The sequence below is a fragment of the Protopterus annectens genome, chromosome 12.part0 (genome assembly GCF_019279795.1).
Source record: "Protopterus annectens isolate FY-2018-M chromosome 12.part0, PAN1.0, whole genome shotgun sequence".
Taxonomy (NCBI): Eukaryota; Metazoa; Chordata; order Ceratodontiformes; family Protopteridae; genus Protopterus; species Protopterus annectens.
The window spans coordinates 188,543,475-188,564,351 of NC_056746.1; the positions used below are offsets into that span (position 1 = coordinate 188,543,475).

At 44.2% G+C, this 20,877-nt stretch overlaps 1 protein-coding gene across 1 annotated transcript in view; it reads right to left on the minus strand.

The window, feature by feature from the left end:
• The window catches only part of STUB1 (STIP1 homology and U-box containing protein 1), a 399,100-nt gene that overhangs the window by 309,657 nt on the left and 68,566 nt on the right, over positions 1–20,877 (minus strand). Inside the window, exon 3 of the mRNA XM_044088907.1 lies at positions 13,503–13,702. Within this exon, the coding sequence (XP_043944842.1) occupies positions 13,503–13,702 (200 nt within the window). The remainder of the gene's footprint in view (positions 1–13,502; positions 13,703–20,877) is intronic.

The following is a 20,877-nucleotide window of genomic DNA, read 5'->3' on the forward strand; positions in this document are numbered from 1 at the left end:
CAGCGTGTCTTCCTTGCCTGGCAAGTACTGTGCTTGTAGTTCGATTTGTAAGTCCAGGGCCATGTTCCAAAGTGACATGGCCAGTCTGCATAGGGCTAAGAATGGGTTCCTCCCTGCTTGTTTATGTACCACATTACTGTGGTGTTGTCCGTTCTTATCAATAGTTGACCTGGTTGCAGAAGGTCTTTGAAAGCTATAATAGCATTTATTACTGCTAGCATCTCCTTTTGATTGATGTGAAGGTGCTTTTCTTTTTGGGACCATTTGCCCTGAATGCACAGATCTGTCATGTGCGCCCCCCCCCAGGCGTAGTCAGAGGCGTCTGTTGTGATGACTTGATTTGCTTGAGGCTTGTTGAATGGGAGACCTGTGTTTGTTTGGCATGCTTGAGCCCACCACAGAAATTCCTTTTGAAGACATGGAATTAGTGGTATTATTGTTTCCAAGCTGTGGCTGTGTTGAGACCATAGGTTTTTCAGGTACCATTGAAGTTTCCTCATATGCAGCTTTGCACATGGGATTAGTAAGATGCAAGATGCCATAAATCCCAGAGCCTGCAGGATTTTCCTTGCAGTTAGCCTGGTGCAATTTGCTAGTGTTCTGAAGTATTGAGTTAGTTGCCCCTGCTTCTCTGGCGTGAGGTAGGCCATCTGGGTGTTTGTGCCCAAGTTGGCACCCAGGAAAATTATTTTCCAAGAGGGTATTAGCCTTGATTTCTTTTTGTTGACTGTGTATCCCAGAGAATTCAACATTATTACATAAGCCAGATGTTTCAGAAGAATGTGCTTGCTGTCCGCTTGGATCAGGCAGTCGTCCAAATAGGGGTATATTTGTATCCCTTTTAGTCTGCAGTAGGCAATTACTGATGCCAGGCATTTCATGAATACTCTGGGCACAGTAGACAAGCCAAAGGGCAATGCAGAGAATTGATAATGGGTTGAACCTGCAAGAAATCTGAGGCATCTTCTGCAATTTTGTCTGACTGGGACATGCAGGTATGCCTCCTTGAGGTCCAATGTTACCAGCCAAGACTCCTTGCCCAGCATGGGAAGAAGCTGCTGTAGAGTGAGCATCTTGAATTTTGGTACGAGTAGAAATGTGTTTAGGATGGATAAGTCCAAAATAGGTCTCCAATCTTTTCCCTTCCTTGGTACCAGGAATAGTATGGAATAAAAACCTTGACCTTGTTCGTGCGTAGGTACCTCCTGAATAGCTTTCATGTCTAAGAGATCTGAAATTTGTCTTTGTGCCTCTGCCCTTTGATTGTGTGGCAGGTTTGGCATGCCTCTCATTTTTGGAAGGGTGTGAAAATGGAATCTGTAGCCTCTGTTTATAATGTCCAGGATCCATTTGTCTTTTCTGACAATATGCCAATTTTTTGAAAATAATGCCAGTTTTCCGCCTAAGGGTGCTGCCATTTGAGTCTTGCTTGGCATGCAAAGGGGAAAGTCATTGGGCTTGCTTTCTGAATGGTTGCGAGTTATCCTCACCACCTCTTTGTGTAGGAGCTTGCCATTGTCTGCCTCTAAACGATCCTTGGGATTGCCCTCTGCCCCTCGGGTGCCTGTATTTACCTCTTTGGGGTCTGTCCGTGGCTGGAAAGGACCAATTTTTGGAAGGTCAATTTCTACTGAAACGTGGGGGTTGTACCTGTAGAAAATCTTTCACTGTTTGCATTGATTTAGCCTTTTCCTCCATTTTCCTTAATACCTCCTCAGCATTAGCATCAAATAATACATCCTTTTGTAGAGGGGCATCTAGTAATTTAGCTTTGACATGATCTGGTAAGGTTTGTTCCTTGAGCCAGGCATATCTACGTATGACTGATCCTGTAACAGCAGCTCTACATGAGGCCTCTAGAGCATCAAAACCACATTGTAAGGTATGTTTACCCACTTGTTCCGCACTGTGTATCAAATCCTGCAACTCCTTCAAGTCTGGTTGCTCAGGTTGTGACATTTTACTTCTCAATTGTGATAACAAAAACTGTTGGTACTTTAGCATATGGAACTGACAGTTTAATGCCCTCATGGTTAAGGTGGCCGAGGTATATACCTTTTTTCTCCACCTTTCTAAGGATCTGTAATCTCTCTCGGAAGGTAATGGGTTTTTAGCAGTGGAGGCCTTAATTCCCTTGGGACCCTGTGAGATGGTTTCTGGGTCAGCAGCATGACATTTGTATAGAAATTGGTGTGAGTCAGGGACCCTGTAGTACCTGTCAGGCTTGACTGGGGCTGGAGGTAGAGAATCCGGGTTAAGGCAGGCCTCAGAGTACACATCATCTAGTATGTCCAAGGCAGGAGGTATAGCCAGAGGCCTGTGCTGAGGTAGCAAGAGAAATTCCCTAAGCCTTTTCTTGGAATCTGAATAATCTTGGCCTTCCCAGTGGAAGTGTTCCCTTAAGGTATGCAAAGTTTCCCCAAATGAGTAATCCTCTGGGGGGAATACAGATGGAATGGACTCCTCTGCATCGGAGTCTTCAAAAGGGGAGTAAGAATGTTCCTGTTCAGAGTGCTCTGATATAATGGAGCCCTGATCAGAGGAGGGGGATTCTTCCTCCACTCTGGGCCTTTTGTCTGGGGGGGGGGGGGGTTTGAGAACCCCTGATAAGAGTAATTAAATCCTCAGCCATTTTCAGCACCTGTTTTTTAGGCATGGGGCCTGGAGATGGGCCCTGTGTAGCTTGCCTCTTAGAATGCATGGCTGCTTTAGACTTAGTGAAAGCCTTGATGGAAAAAGAAGAGGAAGGTCTGAAGACACCTTGAGAGGAGGTAGACCTGTCCACAGTTTGAGATTCACCTCCAAGAGTGGCTTCGGAATTTGTAGTCGGGGTGTGGGCCGAGGAGCCTGCGACCTCGGGCACAGGAGACACCGCCAATGAAGTGTCGTCGGTAGTCAGGGGCTGCGTAGGCGCCTTGCTGAGAACCGGACCACATGTAGTCGGCTTTGGCATGGTGTCGGTAGAGGCCGCGGACCTCGTGTGTCGGTCCTTATCTTTGTGCTTTTTAGACAAAACTGGAGTCGGAGTATCCGACGACATAATATAGTTAAATGTTTTGCCAAAATAATACTGGGCGAACTCCGCCCGACGCTTAATGGTGCGCTTGTTGAATGTAGCACAAAAACGACAGACTGAGACGTCGTGGTCTGGGCCTAAACAAGGAATACAGAGGGAATGGAAATCCTTATGCGGTATTTGCTTCCCACATGAAATACAATTATTAACTTTGTCTGACATCGGTCTGAGGCAAGAAAAGTTTCCCCAATGGGTGACTTGGCTTTCAAGAAGACTTCGGTTGCAAAATTTTCATAATTTCAGGAGCTGGCCGACCGGCACTTGCGAACTGCTTCTGCTTCGGGCACCGCGCGGCAAGAAAGACTGAAGAAAATGGCGTCGGCTGGTTCTTTTATACCCCTGTCGCACTGACGTCAGGGAAGAAGCGACGAAAACCGACGCCGGACCTAGAATTCGGCCGACAGAGGACCCGCCTGACGGCAGGAGAACCCATCTGTTATGACTGCAGCTGTATGCATGATGAACATCTAGTCCTGAATGGGTGCAAGCTTTGCTGAATGGTCTTTGCTGAAGCTGACCGGGGTCTGAGTGTATCAACACCTCTGTTCTTGTATGAGTATATCCAATCTGTAATGAAGCTTTTGGTTATTGCCCCTGACCAATTCCAAAATAAGGGAGAGAGTACAGTTGTGTACACTTACCATAAATGTAGATGTTAGAGAGTGTATTCACTGTTGCAGTCATTACATTTGGGTTATCTGCTTGCAGGCAGTCCTCAGTCGGCCTGATTAACAAAGTCTTGGGTCCTGCGTCAGTTGCGGTCCCTTCTTCCATGACGTCAGGTCGTCAGGGGTATAAAACATGCAGCCGAAGCCACTACATCAGTTTTTCTTGCCCCAGATGTCAGGTGCCCCCCTAATGGGAAGCAATTAAATATAAAAGTACAAGGATATACTTCCAAAAAAAAGTAAATACACCAAAAAGGCTTTTAAGTATAGTAAAGGAAAGTAGAGGTATAGTCAAAAGAAGTTAGGGGCTGGAGGGAGGGTAACCAGGACTGCAACAGTGAATACACTCGAACATCTACATTTATGGTAAGTGTACACAAATGTTCTTCGTGTTTCAATGTTGCAGTCATTACATTTGGGTAGATTCCCAAAGCTATGGTTGGGAGGAGGAATTCAGATAGCATAAGGCCCTGCAAGACTGCAGTGGTAAAGCCAGTTCTGGATTTAGAGAAAATTGGCAGATGATACTGCTTGGTGAAAGTATGTACAGAACTCCAGGTAGCAGCTTCTAGGATGTCCCTGGTAAAGATGCCTCGGAGAAAGGCTGTAGAGGTCATAATGAAACACCAAAAGAATAAAAACGCATAAAAAAAAAAACCCCAACAAGTAGCAGAAATGAACACCAGCCACAGAGATGGAAAATTAGGCACTTTAATTCACATATCCTGGTACCTCGGCAATTCGCCTTCAATGGAACAATGCAACAAACAAACCCATCTCCTTAAATACAAACGCATTAACTCATTAATCATTTTATTAGTTCCTTAATTGAAACTGTAGGTTTCTTGAACTTCAAACCCAATACATCCTTGACTGTCATTTAAAAATACAAAGCACCACGGCAGATGCAAAATAAATAAATGTTCCAAATTCACATGAAAGTGACCATAAATCTGCCGCTTATGCTTAGTAAAAAATTTTACAAACAAACATCGCCTTACCTGGCTTCCAAGAACATAATATGCAACATAGATGAATGAGTGAATGAATACTTCAAATTTATAAATATAACACACATCAGTTACTCCAAAACCAAACTTTTCATAAATAAATAAACAATTGTCACAATGCAACATTTCATGGTGCTAAATACTTTAAGTACATGATGTCAAAATACAAAACTTTATCAAAATGCAAATTTATGATGACACAAAAATATCTGAGTACAAAGTTGTCATAGTACAAAATTATTATTACCATGCAAAGGTGTCATTATACAAAGTATTATAAAGTATCATAAAATATTTCATGATGATAAACCAACATTCTAAGTTCATACCCCTCGGATGTAAAGTATGATAACTGAGAATCAACTTGTATTCTAACTTGTTAAGTTCTACCTTGAAATTGCCAGCCTCAAAATGTGGTCTGGCTAAAACACTGAAAATAAATCCTTCAGTGTTACTATTATGAACTTTGACAAAATGTGAAGCCACAGGACTATCCAAATTCCCCCTTCTTACGTCTCCCAGATGTTCTAAAATGCGAACTTTAATCTTTCTAGTGGTTTGACCAATGGATTCGGACAATCACAACCCAAAACATAAACCACCTCATGTGGCAAACAATTAAATTTCTCAAACGCCCTATATTACTTCCCATAGAAGTTGGGGGGAAGGAGGAAGGGTAACCAGGACTGCAACAGTGAATACACTCGAACATCTACATTTATGGTAAGTGTACATAACTGTACTATGTTCTTCATATTTCACTGTTGCAGTCATTACATTTGGGTAGATTCCCAAAGCTATGGTTGGGAGGGGGAGTTTAGATAGCATTAGGAGCAGCTATAAGGCCCTGCAAGATAGCAGTGGCAAAGCCAGCTCTGGATTTAGACAAAATTGGCAAATGGTAATGCTTGGTGAAAGTATATACAGAACTCCAGGTAGCAGCTTCTAGGATGTCTCTGGTAGGAACGCCTCTGAGAAAGGCTGTAGAGGTAGATGCACCCCTGGTGGAGTGAGGTCTGATCCCCTGGGGTATAGGTTTTCCATGGTGCTTATAGCAGAAATTAATATAATGGCTTATCCATTTAGAAATGGTTTGCTTTGAAATAGCCTTCCCCTCTACCCCTGCAGCAAATGCCACTAACAGTTGTTCAGATTTCCTTTGAGGTTTAGCCCTGTCCAAGTAGAAGTTGTCTGTGCACATCTAAGGAATGCAGTATCCGTTCCCCTTTATTCTGTAGATTGGGAAAGAAGGTTGGCAAATGAATGGACTGATTAAGACCCACACTGGATACCACCTTAGGCATGAAGGATGGATTGGTTCTGAGGGACACCCTGTCCACATGAAAGATGATGAAAGGCTCCACTGCCATAAGGGCCTGTAATTCAGACACCCTTCTAGCTGAAGTGACTGCTAAAAGGAAAGCTGTTTTCCAAGAAATAAATTTTAAGTCTGCAGTAGCAGCTGGCTCGAAAGGAGGTAGAGTGAGTTTCTCCAAGACAAAGTTAAGGTCCCAGGCTGGGGTTGGAGCTCTCCTGGATGGTCTCAAAGTTTTGGCCCTTCTGAGGAACTGCTTGAGCAGTGGATGAGAGAAAAGAGGGGAGGTTCCGTGTTATAATGAGCTGAAATGGCTGAGGCATGGATTTTAATGGAGGAAAAAGACAGGCCCTTGTGAAGCATCTCAGTAAAGTATTGTAAAATCTGAGGTAAATTGGGCGCTGCTGTGCTCATCCCTTGAGACTGGTTCCAGGCACAGAATCTTTTCCATTTTTCAGCACAAGATTTTCTAATACTAGGCCTCCTTGCCTCTAAAATGATATCACAGGTTTGCTGAAGGATGGTAAAGGAGAGATTAAGTAATTAGCCAGGCTGCAAGGTTCAGTGTTAGAAGCTGAGGGTGCAGAATCGAAGGAGTCTGAGGCAGGTGCCATGGAGATAACCGTGATACACTGCGTAGGAAGGGGGTACCAGTGTTGGCACGGCTAGCCTGGAGCAATCAAAATCATCCTTGGTTTGTCCAGTTTGATTTTTAGTAGTACTTTGGAGAGCAGAGGCAGAGGGGGCAAGGCATAGACTGATAGGATTTTCCAGCTGAAGGACAGAGCATCCACCTTCCAGGCTTGTTTGTGGGGAGTCCTTGTGCAAAATTTGTCCAATTGGTAGTTCTGGGAAGAGGCAAACAGGTCTATATCTGGGCTCCCCCATTTGCTTGTCAACATGTTGAACACCCTTGGTTCCAGTTTCCACTTGTGTGGGTCCATGAAGTTTCTGCTTAGTCCATCTGCCAGTGTATTTAATTTTCCTGGCAGGAATTGAGCTTGTAGGTGCACCTGGTAGCTCAGGGCTGTGTTCCACAACACCATGGCTAATCTGCAGAGGGGGTAGGAAAGGGTACCCCCCCTGCTTGTTTATGTACCACAGTGGTGTTGTCTGTCTTTACCATTAGTTGTCCTGGAAGAATGTGGTCCTTGAAGGCTGTCAGAGCATTCTGTACAACTAACATTTCTTTTTCATTGATATGCAGGTGCATTTGACTTGGGTTCCATTTGCCCTGAATGCACTTCCCTGCCAGGTGAGCCCCCCCATGCATAGTCTGATGAGTCTGTTAGGGTTTGGGCGGCAGGGGGTGGTGTGAAAGGTAGTCCCTTGTTTTGGTAGCAGGCCTCTGCCCACCAAAGGAACTCTAGGCGTAGGCAAGGTATGATAGGAATCATTGTTTCTACGTCTTGAGAATGTTGACACCATAGGCTTTTTAGATACCACTATAGTTTCCTCATATGCAATCTTGCATATGGAATTAGAAGAATGCAGGAGGCCATGAACCCCAAGGCTTGCAGTATTTGTCTTGCAGATAGCAGGGTTTTTGTGGCCACTTGTTTGAAGTAGGTTGTCAAATGAATTTGTTTCTCTGGCGTGAGGTAAGCCATCTGGGAAGTTGTATTCAAGCTTGCTCCCAATATAATTTGTTGACAGGGTACCAGGTGTGATTTCTTTTCATTTATGGTGTACCCCAGACAAGTTAGAACCCTTTGTACAAAGGACAGATAAGTACGTCCTGGCTTTCTGCTTGAATTCGACAATCATCCAGGTATGGGTATATCTGAATATTTATTTGCCTGCAAAATGCAATAACTGGAGCTAGGCACTTTGTGAATACCCTGGGCGCAGTAGATAAGCCAAAGGGCAGTGCAGAGAACTGATAGTGCGTGTAGCCTGCTTTGAAGCATAGGTATCTTATGTAAGATTCCCTGATTGGGATGTGCAGGTATGCTTCTTTTAAATCTATTGCTGCCAACCAGGCATCTTGCCTAGCATAGGACGTAATTGGTGAAGGGTCAGCGTCTTGAATTTTGGAAGGTGTTTAGAGTAGACAGGTCCAGGATAGGATGCTATGAATTGTCTTTTCTGGGTACCAGGGAAAGTCTCGAGGAGAAACCTTGTCCCTTTTCCTCTTCTGGTACCAGTTGAGTAGCCCCCATGCTTAAGAGAGGAAATACTTGTTTTTGGGCCTCTGCCCACTGATTTGGGTGTAGGTCCAGCCACCTGCTTGGTGTTGGCAACGTGTGGAAGTGAAATCTGTATCCCTGGGACACTATATTTAAAATTCATTTGTCCTGGGTAAGGAGTTCCCAATTCTTTGCATGAAGAGCAATCTTTCCTTTCTTTCCCCCCAAAGGGGCAGTCAGTTGATAAGTGCTTGGAAATTTTAAAAGGAAGTCATTAAGACAGTTACCATAGGGGGAAGTTTTATTATTCCCAGATTTGGAAGTGGAGGCCTCCCCCCACTCCTTAGTTCTGTGTGTCCCCTGGGACTGAAACCTGGGGTTCTTGCTGTGTCTCCGTTTGGCTTGAGAAGACCTGGAAGGGGCTGGAAAGGACCAATTCTTAGAGGGCCAGTGCCTACTAAATCTAGGAGGCTGAACTTGTAAAAACTCTTTCACAGTTTGCATAGATTTAGCTTTATCTTCCATCTTTTTAAGAACTTCCTCAGCCTTGTTGCCAAACAGACGGTCCTGATTTAAAGGAGCATCCAACAATTTAGCTTTAACATGATCAGGCAAAGATTGCTAGTTAAGCCAAGCATGCCTTCCGAGTGCAGACCCAGTAACAGCAGCCCTGCAAGAGGCCTCTAATGAATCAAAACCACATTGCAAAGTATATTTTCCAACTTGTTCAGCAGAATGCATTAAATCCTGTAATTCTTTATTTTCCACACAATCAGAAATCAACATCATTTTCTGTTTAAGCAGTCCAATAATATGTTGATGATGCTTTAACATATGAAACTGGCAGTTTAAAGCCCTAATGGCCAAGGTTGCAGAAATGTAAACCTTCTTACCCCATCTATCCAGCGCCCTGGAGTCTCTATCAGAAGGGGTAGGACTTTTAGCAGTATAAGCCTTAATGCCCTTGGGCCACTGTGAAATAGTCTCTGGATCTGCAATAGGATTTTTAAAAAGGAACTTGTGGGACTCGGGGACCCTGTAGTATCGGTCAGGTTTTGTGGGAGCAGGAGGCAGGGTATCAGGGGCCAAACTAGAATCCAAAAAAGCATCAACAATGTCTAGTACAGGAGGAATGGCTAAAGGCCTATGCTGAGGTAGGAGAAGGAAATCCCTAAGCCTCTTTTTTGAATCAGAAAAATCCTGGCTTTTCCAGTGGAAATGCTCCCTTAGAGTATGTGAAGTTTCCCCAAAAGAAAAATCTTCAGGAGGGGAAGAAGAGGGAATGAAGTCCTCTGCATCAGAATCTTCACAAGTAGATGAGGGCAAATCCAGATCATCAGAAGAATAAGAAACAGAATCCTGATCAGAAGATTCATAATCAACTTCAGCCCTAGGCCTCTTAGAAGGGGGGGGGGGCTACCCCTGATTAGAGTTATTAGATCTTCAGCCATCCTTATTTGTTTTTTAGGCATAGAGGCCTGAGCATGTGGCCTGGGCGTCGGTTTTTTAGGCATGGATCGAGATTTAGGCCTAAGTAAAGAAGGAGGCGTCGGTTTAATATGCAAGTCTGTAGACCTGAATACACCCTCAGAAGCCGGTGCCTGCACAGCGGCTCTTGACCCATCCAAGGTAGAGACATCCGCGGGTTCCATAGTTGAAGCATCTTGTGGCATACCGGACTCCGAATGGGTCTTAGTAGTAGCTTGCGAATCAGAAGTAGTGGGTATCAGGGGCTGCGAAAGCACCTCACTTAGTACCAGCGAACTGGCGACTGGCTTAGGAGAAGCGTCATCGGCAGTTTTGAACCTTGGCAGCCTGTCTCTGTCTTTATCTTTGCGTTTTTTTCAGAATCACGGTAGTCAGATGGCGAACAGATGACATTTCTGGATAATTAAACTGAGAATCGAAATATTTAGAGGCGAAAATAAACAGACGACAGAGAGTGCGCTGATTAAATAAAGCACAAAACCGACAGCAAGGTACGTCGTGGTCAGGGCCTAGGCAAGGAATGCAGTACGAATGAAAATCTTTATGAGGTATTTGCTTTCCACTAGTAATGCAATTATTAAACTTTTACTGACATCGGTAAGGAGCAAGAAAAAGTTTCCCCAATGGGGTACTTATCTTTAGTTTAAGACTTCGGTTCTGAAACTCGAAAATGAAAATTTCAGAAGTCGGCTGCCCGGCACTTGCGAACTGCTTCTGCTTCGGGCACCTCACGGCAAGAAAGATTGATGTAATGGCATCTGCTGCACGTTTTATACCCCTGACAACCGGACATCATGGAAGAAGGGAAAGCAACTGACGAAGGACCCAAGACTTTGTTAATCAGGCCGACTGAGGGCTACCAGCAAGCAGATAACCCAAATGTAATGACTGCAACAGTGAAACACAAAGAACATCCATGGTTGCCTGGGTGAGAAGGGATCCACCACAATCTTGGGGGACTCCTCCTGAATCTTCAGAAGTACCCTTTGATAACAGTGGAAAAGCATACATGAACATTCCCATCCAATGAAAAAAAGGCATCTGTAACATTATACATTACCGTTACAAAGACATGCATCTGGAACATTTCTCCCCAGGCCTCTGCTGAAAATTGACTTCATTCTAAATCGGACTTTCCAGTACACAAATATTAAATAAATCTGTCTTCCAGGCCTTCTTGCACAGAGCTCTGGAGCAGAAGCTTGCCAGCTGATTGTTCATAGAGGAGACAATAGAGCTACATAAGGAATCCCCCCAGATAATAAAATCTTGGAAGACCCTGTGATGTAGTTTCCAATCATGAGAATCTGTTCTCAGCTTGTCTGCCACACAGTTTTTCTCTGATAAAATGGAGGATGCCTATAAAAAGTGAGACTGTGCTGTGAAGCTGCATCCCAAGCTAACATGGCTAGTCAGCAAAGGGGGTACAACCTGGTTGCCCTTGCTTGTAGATTTACCACATAACTGATGTATTGTCTGTAACAAACTGAAGAGGATTTGGATACCAAAGATGATGCAGAAAGTTGACTTTTTGATCAGAGCAAACATCTCTTTTACATTTATGTGCTTGTGTATGTCCTTGGTGTCCCATATACCTTCCACTTTTACCCCTCCTGAAACTTGCTCCCCAAGCAAAGTCCAAGGAGTCTGTGGTGTCTGACTGCTTTGGAGCAGGGGGGGAAGAGTATTTGCAGTCTCCGTCAAGTGATTTCTCTTCTGACAAACTCCAGCATTGGGATTTCAAAAAACAATGGCTGTTGGTGCTGGGACCAACAATACTTCAGATACCATTGTATCTTTCTCATGTGGCATTCTGCCAGATATGTCTGGAGAATAACTAATGCCATGAGACACAAAATCTTATGATATCCTCTCAAAGTGACCCAAGTCTGACTGGAAAGCATTAGAAACAGGTCTACATATAAATCTTATTTTTTCCTGTGAAAGAAAGGCTATTTGAACTGTGGTGTCTAACTGATACCCAAGGAACACAACCCTGTGTGAAGAGTCAAAGACTTCTGAATGTTCTCTTGGAATCCCAGCTTATGTAAGAGCTCTCTCATCCAAGTGACAAATTTCTGACACTATAAAAAAGACTGCAAAGACTAGCAAGTTGACTAAATATGGAAAAATGTAGATATCCTGCATCTACAACTGGAGCTTGACATTTTGGACTACCCACTGCACCAAATGTGTTCACAATGTAGAAGGCAGGGAACTGAATATAATCCAGACACACAAAACCTTAAGAAATACTTGAAGACTGGATGGATGGGAATGTGATAAGCAACTTTTAAATCTAGTGTTACCAGGAAACTTGAATGAGTATGTGAAGTGACATTTTGAATTTGGGCACTATCACACACTGGTTTCCATGCATTTTCTTTTTTTGGCATTAAATGCCTCTTTGAATGAAAACCTTCCCACATGGGAAGGGGAGGGGGGGGGGCTAGTTCTATCACATCCTGGGATATAAGAAGGGACAGGTAGAAATAAGAGTCTTGTCTTGTGGATTTGGGATAACCCACTGGAAAGGGAGAATTTCCTCCCACTGCCATCTGTAACCTTGATGAATGAACTTCAGAAACCATTTGTCTGAAACAACCTTGTGCCAAAGAGAAAATTGGAGATTTGGGCTTTCTGAAAGGGAAATGGGAATGCTGGGCAGGGGATCCCTTAAATAGTCATTCTGACTTGGACTGTTCTTAGTTTTGGGAGGTTCTGAATTATTTTTGTAACCTTCTTTCCATTTATTCTTAAATGTGTGTTTACCTGTATTTTGATAGGACTATTTATTTTGTTTTAACAAAATTGGATTAGAGAATCCTTTAGCAAATTTGGAAAAGGAGGGCTGAAAAATCTTAGAGGTTCCCTGTATCACCTTATCCCTTTCATCATACGTTCTGATCACTCTGCTGCAGAGGGGTCAAAAACTTAATCTCTATCCAAAGGTGAATTTAAAATCCATTTTAACATAATTTTTGAAGTTCTAAGAACACAGCCAGTGACCAAAACCCTGGAAGAAGTATCAACAGAGTCATACATACACTGTAAAACAAAAGAGTACGGACTTGTACACTAGAACTAACTAAATTATTTGCAGCACATTTTTCTTAAGAAGGAACTGCAGACAAAACATTCCCCGTACTTTCACAATTAGTCAAAGCAATTTTAACATACAAGCCTGACAATTCAAAATTCTGAAAATCAAAGCTGCAGAAGCATACACTTTTGCCCCATATTTATCAATAATCTTCTCATCCTCATCAGAAACAGTAGGACTGGAATTAACTAAATGTTTAGCAACAGTAGGAAGTACAGTTGTGTAAAACCTTACCATAACAGTAGATGTCCTTCTCTTCACTGTTGGAGTATTCTTTAGTAAAGGGATTCCTCTGCCTAGGGTACCTCAACATCCAGCCAGTATAACAAAGCCTTAGGATGTTAAGGATGTCACAGTCTCACATATGCTCCCAACTCATGCCACTGGGCATAAAGGTGACATATGGACGTACATACCTCAGAACTGAATAGCCCTAGGAGGAACAACAATTCAAGGACAGGAGGAACAACATGCGCATCCAGAAAGAAAAAAGGAGGAGGAGGAGAGGGAGGGAGCGAATACTGCAGCAGTGAAGAGAAAGACCTCTACTGTCATGGTAAGATTTTACACAACTGTACTATGTCCTTCACTGTTGCAGAATTCTTCAGTAAAGGAAGAGTGTAAAAGCTCAAGAGGAAACTTGGGAGGAGGAAGTCCCAAGCAGGGCCCTCAAGAAACCCATGCAGGATAGCTCTGGCAAAGCCAGCTCTTACTCTGGAAACATCCAATGTGTAATGCTTAATAAAGGTATGGACAGAAGTCCAAGCAGCAGCTCCAAGGATAGAACTGGTATCCAATCCTTTGAAGAAAGCACTAGAGGAAGCCACAGCTCTGGTAGAATGAGCCTTTACAGACGCAGTGGAAATGGCCTTAGAGATTAATGAAGAAATGGCTTGCTTAGAAACAGCCAAACCTAGAGATCAGAGATGAAAAGAAATAAAAAGCTGCCCAAATTTGCAATGGCTTTAGTCTTATCTAAATAATACCGGAGTTGCCTATGCAAATTCAAGGTGTGAAGAACCTTCTCACTAGCAGATTGCAGAGAAGGAAAAAAATATCGGCAAATAAATAGATTAAGACACAATTCATTAAAGACCTTGGGCATAAAAGAAGGATTAGTACGAAGAGACAACCTGTCCCTATGAAAAATTAAAAAAGGAGCAACAGTCATAAGGGACTGAAGCTCAGACACTCTCTTAGATGAATTAAGGGCTAAAAGAACAGTCTGTGAGGTAACTTGTGGTGATTGCCCTTGACTAGGTGCAGAAGAAGGAACCAATGCTGTCCGAGTCAAAACGGAGTCAGCAGCAAGATTTTGGGGGAGTCTTGCTCTACCTTCAGCAGGACCCTCAGTATGGGAAAACGTAGAGAAACATTCCCTTCCAAGAAAAAAACAGGGCATCCACCATTCATACCAGAGGGCTCGGGGCTCTGATGCAAAAAAGAGGAATTGTCTGTTCAGAGAATAGTGAAAAAGAATGTCCAAAAACACATATCTGTGAAGCATCCGCTCATATGAGTCTGTGTTATGGACCTGCTCAGAGAGTTTGCCAAAATGTTTTCTTCTAAAGGAATATAAACAGCCTGAAATGTCACCTGATACTGGACAGCCAGATCCCAAATTGAAGAGCTAGCCTGCACAAAAAGTAGGACTATGTCCCCCCTTTTCTTGCTGATGTACCACATCATTGTGGTGTTGTCTGTAAAGAGTTTGAGAGGTCCTGGAAGTAAGAGGGTATGAAAGACCTGAACAGCAAGAAGGAGAGCTCTCATCTCCTTGATGTTGACATGGTGTGCCCTCTGATGAATGGGCCAAAGACCCTGAACCTTTAGAGGGCCAAAAGAGGCACCCTATCCCACCTCTGAAGCATCCAAAAAAAGGTTCCTGAGAGTAGACTGGGGGCTGAAAAGGAAGCGCTGGTTTGAGAGACAGCTGATGAATCCACCAAAGAATCTCTAGTTTAAGGCGTGGAGGAAGAGGGAACAGAAAGTCAAAAGGATGACAGTAGTCCTGGATCCATACTGACTTTAGGAACCAGTGTAGCTTCCTCATATGGAGGCTGGTTAGAGAAAGCATATGTAAATTGTGGAAGTCATGAATCCCATAGCAATTAGACATTTTCTGGTTGTAACTGAGACCTGAAGAAGAAAGGACTAAAAAAGGCAATTAGAGAAAGAGCCTTGGGTGGTGGCAGGAAGCTAGCATAGAAATGATCTGGAGCCTGCTACTGAGAAAAACCTGATCCTTAGGAGGAGTCAGGAAGGATTTTTTGGAAATTTATCATAAACCCTAGGCTTTTACAAGAGGCAAACAGCACAGTGAAGGTGCTGAAGTAAGGTCTCTGGGGAGGAAGCCTGAATAAGCAGGTCATCCAGGTAGAGGAAGTTTTGTATCCCCAGGTAGAGAAAGATTTGTATCCCCCTTATCCTGCAAAAAGCAATCACAGCATCTTAAGCATTTGGTGAAAACATTTATGGCAGCAGAAAGCCCAAAAGGCAAAAATGCAAGGAAGAAACATAGAAATGGAAATATTTACTGAAATGGGGATGAATAGGGATGTGAAGATAAGCTTCCTTGAGATCCAGACAGACCAGGAAAGCCTGAGGAAGAAGAGGAGGAAACAGAGTCTGAAGAGAGACTTCATCTGAAAGGAAGGGCTCTTCAAAAAGGTATTGAGCTGAGAAAGGTCCAGAATGGGCCTCCAAGTGCCTTCTTTCCGGGGAACCAAAAACATTCTGGAATAAAACCCTTTCCCCTTCCGAGAGCAGAATCTGCTTGGATGGTGCCTTGAGACAAAAGGCTCTGAAGTACATCCAAAAAGAATACAGAAAGAAAACCAGCTGTTCCCGAGAAGGTCAGGGAATGCCCAAGAAAAGGAGGAAGAGATTTCCACACCATGCAGTATCCCTGATAGATGATGGACAGAACCCAAAGAAAGTACAGTTTTGTACCTACCATAAATGTAGATGTCCGAGAGGAATGCATCTGCAGTCCTAACAAATGGGGTTGTCCTGCCTCAGGCAGCCCTTCGGTCGGCCGGATTCCAAAGTCTGGGTCTGGCCTCGGCTGATGTCGCACTTCACCCGACGTCACTGCTACTGTCGATTGGGTATAAAGGCATCAGCCAATGCCATTTTCCTCAGTGTTTCTTGCCCCAGATGCCAGGTGCCCTCTAGGAAGGCTAAATTTGGATAAATGCAAATGATTCCAAATAGTAGAGAGCAAACAACAAATAAACATGTATGTACATATATACAAACAAATACACCATAATAGATTCCCCCAGCTAGCTACAAGATGGGCAAATACCCTAGGAGTACCACAGAGGGGAAGGAGGGCGGGTAATCCTGACTGCAGATGCATTCCTCTCGGACATCTACATTTATGGTAGGTACAAAACTGTACTATGTCCTTCAAGGATGCATCTGCAGTCCTAACAAATGGGTAGAATACCATAGCCAAACTGGGGGAGGAGGCACTAAGAAGATTATGGTGTAGTTAAGATCCCTTGCAAAACAGCAGTGGCAAAACCTGCTTGGGATCTGGAGTATAAAGGCAGATTATAATGCTTGGCAAATGTATGCACGGAGCTCCAAGTAGCAGCCTCTAAAATGTCTTTGGTAGCCACTCCTCATAAGAAAGCTGTAGTAGTGGCTGTAGCCCTTGTGGAGTGAGGTCTGATGTTTTCTGGAGTTGTCTTCCCATGAAAGGAGTAACAAAATCTAATGCAATTTCCTATCCATTTTGAGACTGTCTGTTTTGAAATTGCTTTTCCTTCCATTCCTGCTGCATATGCTACCAGAAGCTGGTCAGTTTTTCTATTGCTCTTGGTTCTGTCCAGGTAGTAGCGCAATTGTCTGTGTACATCCAAGGTGTGCAGTAGTCTTTCCCCCCTGTTCTGTGGGTTGGGGAAGAATGTTGGTAGGTGGATAGCTTGGTTCAATGATACCCTGGAGACCACCTTTGGCATAAAAGTAGGGTTAGTTCTCAAGGAGACACTATCCTGATGGAAGATAAGGAAGGGCTGTACTGCCATTAATGCCTGTAATTCAGAAACCCTTCTTGCTGAAGTGATTGCAAGCAGGAAAGCAGTTTTCCAAGATAAGAACTGTAATTCTGCTGTTGCTGCTGGTTCAAAAGGGGGGAAGTGTCAACTTTTCCAGCACAAAGTTCAGGTCCCATGTAGGCAGAGGTGGCTTCCTTGGAGGCTTTACATTTTTAATTCCTCTCAGAAACTGCCTGAGTAGAGGATGAGAGAAGACTGGAGGATCCATGTTGTATTCTGCTGAAATTGCTGATGCATGAATCTTGATGGAGGAGTAAGACAGGCCATTGTGGAAAAGTTCTGCTAAATATTCCAGGATGTTAGCTATGTTTGCCAATGATACATTTTCTCCTTTTGCTGCACTCCAAATGAGGTATCTTTTCCATTTTGCTGAATAAGTCTTCCTTGTGGAGGGTCTGCGAGCCTCCAGGATAATGTCTGTAACCCTCTGAGATAGTTCTGGGTTATTTTGTCTCATGTAAGATTCCAAGCAGCTAGCTGCAGTGTTTTCAAGTTTGGATGCAGGATCTTGAAGTTGTTCTGTGTTAGCAGCAGAGGAACTAGAGGTAGAGGCCATGCGTGTGTCCCGAGACATACTTCTCAGAAGCGGGTACCAATGCTGCCTCGGCCAGTCTGGAGCTATCAGTATGATCCTTGGGTGCTCTTCTTTGATCTTCAGTAGCACTTTGTGCATCAAAGGTAGAGGTGGGAATGCATATGCTTCTAGGTTTTCCCAACTGAAGGATAGGGAGTCCACCTTCCAAGCAAGTGGGTGGTATGTCCTTGTGCAGAATTTTCTCAATTGGTGGTTGTGTGGGGGATGCGAACAGGTCTATTTCTGGTAGTCCCCATTTCTCTGTAATGGTTTTGAAGATGTCCGGATGCAGCATCCATTCGTGGGCATCCGTGGTAGTTCTGCTTAATGTGTCTGCTAATATATTTTCTTTTCCTGGCACAAATAAGGCCTGGAGCTGAATGTTGAGGTTCAGGGCCACATTCCACAGGTCCATTGCCATCCGGCATAGAGGATATGAATGTGTGCCTCCCTGCTTGTTGATATACCACATAACTGTGGTGTTGTCCGTCCTTATCAGCAAATGACCCTGTTGAAGAAACAGTCTGAATGTCTGAATTGCCTGTTTCACTGCCAGCATCTCTTTTTGATTTATGTGTAGGTTCAGTTGATCCTGTGTCCATAGGCCTTGTATACACTTGTCTGCCATGTGTGCCCCCCAACCGAGGTCTGAGGCGTCTGTGGTGATAGTCTGGCTTGGGTGAGGGCTGTGGAAAGGCAGTCCTTTGTTCAACTGACAGGCCTGAGCCCACCACAGGAATTCTTGCTTCAGGCATGGAATTATTGGAATTTGGGTTTCTAGGCTGTGCTTGTGCTGAGACCATAAATTCCTTAGGTACCATTGCAACTTCCTCATATGCAGTCTGGCATGTGGGATCAATATTATGCAGGATGCCATGTAACCCAGGGCTTGCAGGATTTTCCTTGCTGTAAGCTGGTTCTGCGTTGTTAATGCCTTGAAATAGAGTGGTAGTTGCTTTTGCTTTTCTGCTGTGAGAAATGCCATTTGATTTGATGTGTCCAGTTCTGCACCCAAGAATGTAATCCTTTGGGATGGTACCAGCCTTGACTTTTTTATGTTGACTGTGTATCCCAAGGCCTGCAGTAGGTGAATAACTTTTTCCAAATCTTTTGTTAATTTGATCTTGTTGTCCGCTTGTAGCAGGCAGTCGTCCAGGTATGGATAAATTTGAATTCCCTGAAGCCTGCAATGAGCAATTACTGATGCCAGGCATTTCGTGAATACTCTGGGCGCAGTAGATAAGCCAAAGGGCAATGCTGAGAATTGATAATGCTCTGATCCTGCAAGAAATCTGAGGTATCTTCTGCAATCTGGTCGAATAGGGACGTGCAGGTATGCCTCCTTGAGATCTAGAGTCACCAGCCAAGCCTCCTTGCCCAGCATGGGAAGAAGGTGCTGTAGGGTCAGCATTTTGAATTTTGGAACAATGAGATATGTGTTGAGAGCGGACAGGTCGAGAATAGGCCTCCATTGGTTTTCCTTTCTTGGCACCAGGAAAAGTCTGGAATAAAATCCTTGTCCTTGTTCCATAGCCGGTACCTTTTCTATAGCTCTCATCCTTAGTAAGTGGTTGATTTGTCCTAGAGCGTTTGTCTTTTGGTTTGGTGGTAGGTTTGGCATTCCTCTCTTCCTTGGTAGAGTATGGAAGTGAAACCTGTAACCTTTGTCTATTGTCTGTAAAATCCATTTGTCTCCTGTAATGTAATGCCAGTTTACTGAGAATAAGGCTAGCTTTCCGCCTAAGGGTGCTTCCAGTTGTTCCCTGGTAGGCGGTATCAGAGCCAAGTCACTGTGTCTGTCCTGTGGAAGTGGTAGTAGCTGGATCTGCGGCAGTACTTCTCTGGTTGTTAGGCTGCCACTGGCGTCCCCTGTAGGCACCTCTGGATTGACCTCTGCCTCTTGAGCGCCTATTTCTGCCTCTCTGTGCTCTGGTGTCTGGAAAGGACCAATTCTTCGAAGGCCAATTTCTACTAAACCTAGGAGGCTGGACCTGTAAGAAGTCCTTGACTGTTTGGACAGATTTTGCTTTTTCCTCCACCTTCTTTAACACTTGCTGTGCAGGGGAGCCAAACAAACTGAGTTTCTCCATGGGAGCATCTAGGAGCTTTGACTTTACATGGTCTGGTAAGGGTTGCTCTTTTAACCATGCATGCCTTCTGATCACTGTACCAGTCATAGCTGATCTAAAGGAAGCCTCCAGTGCATCATAGCCACATTTTAAGGAATAATTACTGACCTGCTGAGTGTTATGTACCAAATCCTGAAGGGACTTACGGTCTATAGGTACAGGAGAGGATAGTTTTTTATTTAACTGATCTAACAAAAATTCCTGATACTGAATCATGTGGAATTGACAGTTTAAAGCCCTAGCCGAAAGAGTAGCAGAAGTATAAACTTTTTTACCCTATCTCTCTAATGCTCTAGATTCTCTTTCAGAGGGGAGGGGGTTTTTGGCAGTTGCTACAGCTTTGGGGCCTTGAGAAATAGTTTCAGGATCTGCAATAGGAGCCTTATACAGGTGATAATGTGTGTCCGGGACCCTGTAGTATCTGTCGGGCTTAGCAGGGGCCGGAGGTAGAGAGTCAGGGGCAGTACAAGCATCATCCACAACTGTTAGTACTGGAGGAATGGCTAAAGGTCTATGCTGTGGCAAATGCAAAAAGGTCCTGAGCCGTTTCCTAGAATCTGAAAAATCCTGGCCCTGCCATTGAAATTGTTCCCTCATAGCATGCAAGGTTTCCCCAAAAGAAAATTCCTCAGGAGGAGAGGCAGAAGGAATGGAGTCTTCTGCGTCAGAATCCTCATATGGAGAGTAAGGGCCTTCTGGAGGATTTGAGTTTTCTGAATCATCAGAAGAATAATCCGTAGAAACTGGTTCAGGGGGCTCTGCTCTAGGCCTCTTCTCTGGAGGGGGATGAGAGGCCCTGTCAGGGTGAGGTTGGGATCCCCTGATCAAAGAAATGAGATCCTCTGCCAGGCTAAGCATTTGGGAACTAGAGCAAGGCCTGTGTGAGGGGGTTTTAGAAGGCAAGGCCTTAGAAGATTTAGCTGCTTTAGCCCTAGAGAAAGCCTTGATAGACATGGATGCAGGGGGCCTAGCAGCTCCACGTGCAGGAGTAGATATGTCTAAAGGAATAGTATCTGATAAATCCTGGGTGCCTGCTACAGCAGGAGAAAATTCAGTAGCAGATTCAGCCATGCTGTGCGAGGCCTCGGCTGCAGGAGGAATGCTTTCGGCCGAAGGAAGAACAGAGGACTATGTTTCAGCCGAAACAGAGACACTCGCGGTTGGCTTAACCGTGGTTTCGGCCGAAACCGCGGACCGCGAGTGTCGGACCTTTTCCTTACGCTTTTTAGTTAATTGTGAAGTCGGAGTCTCCGACGGCATTTTGTAAGCAAAAGCGGGACCAAAAAACTCCTCCGCAAACTCCGACCGATGTCTAAGT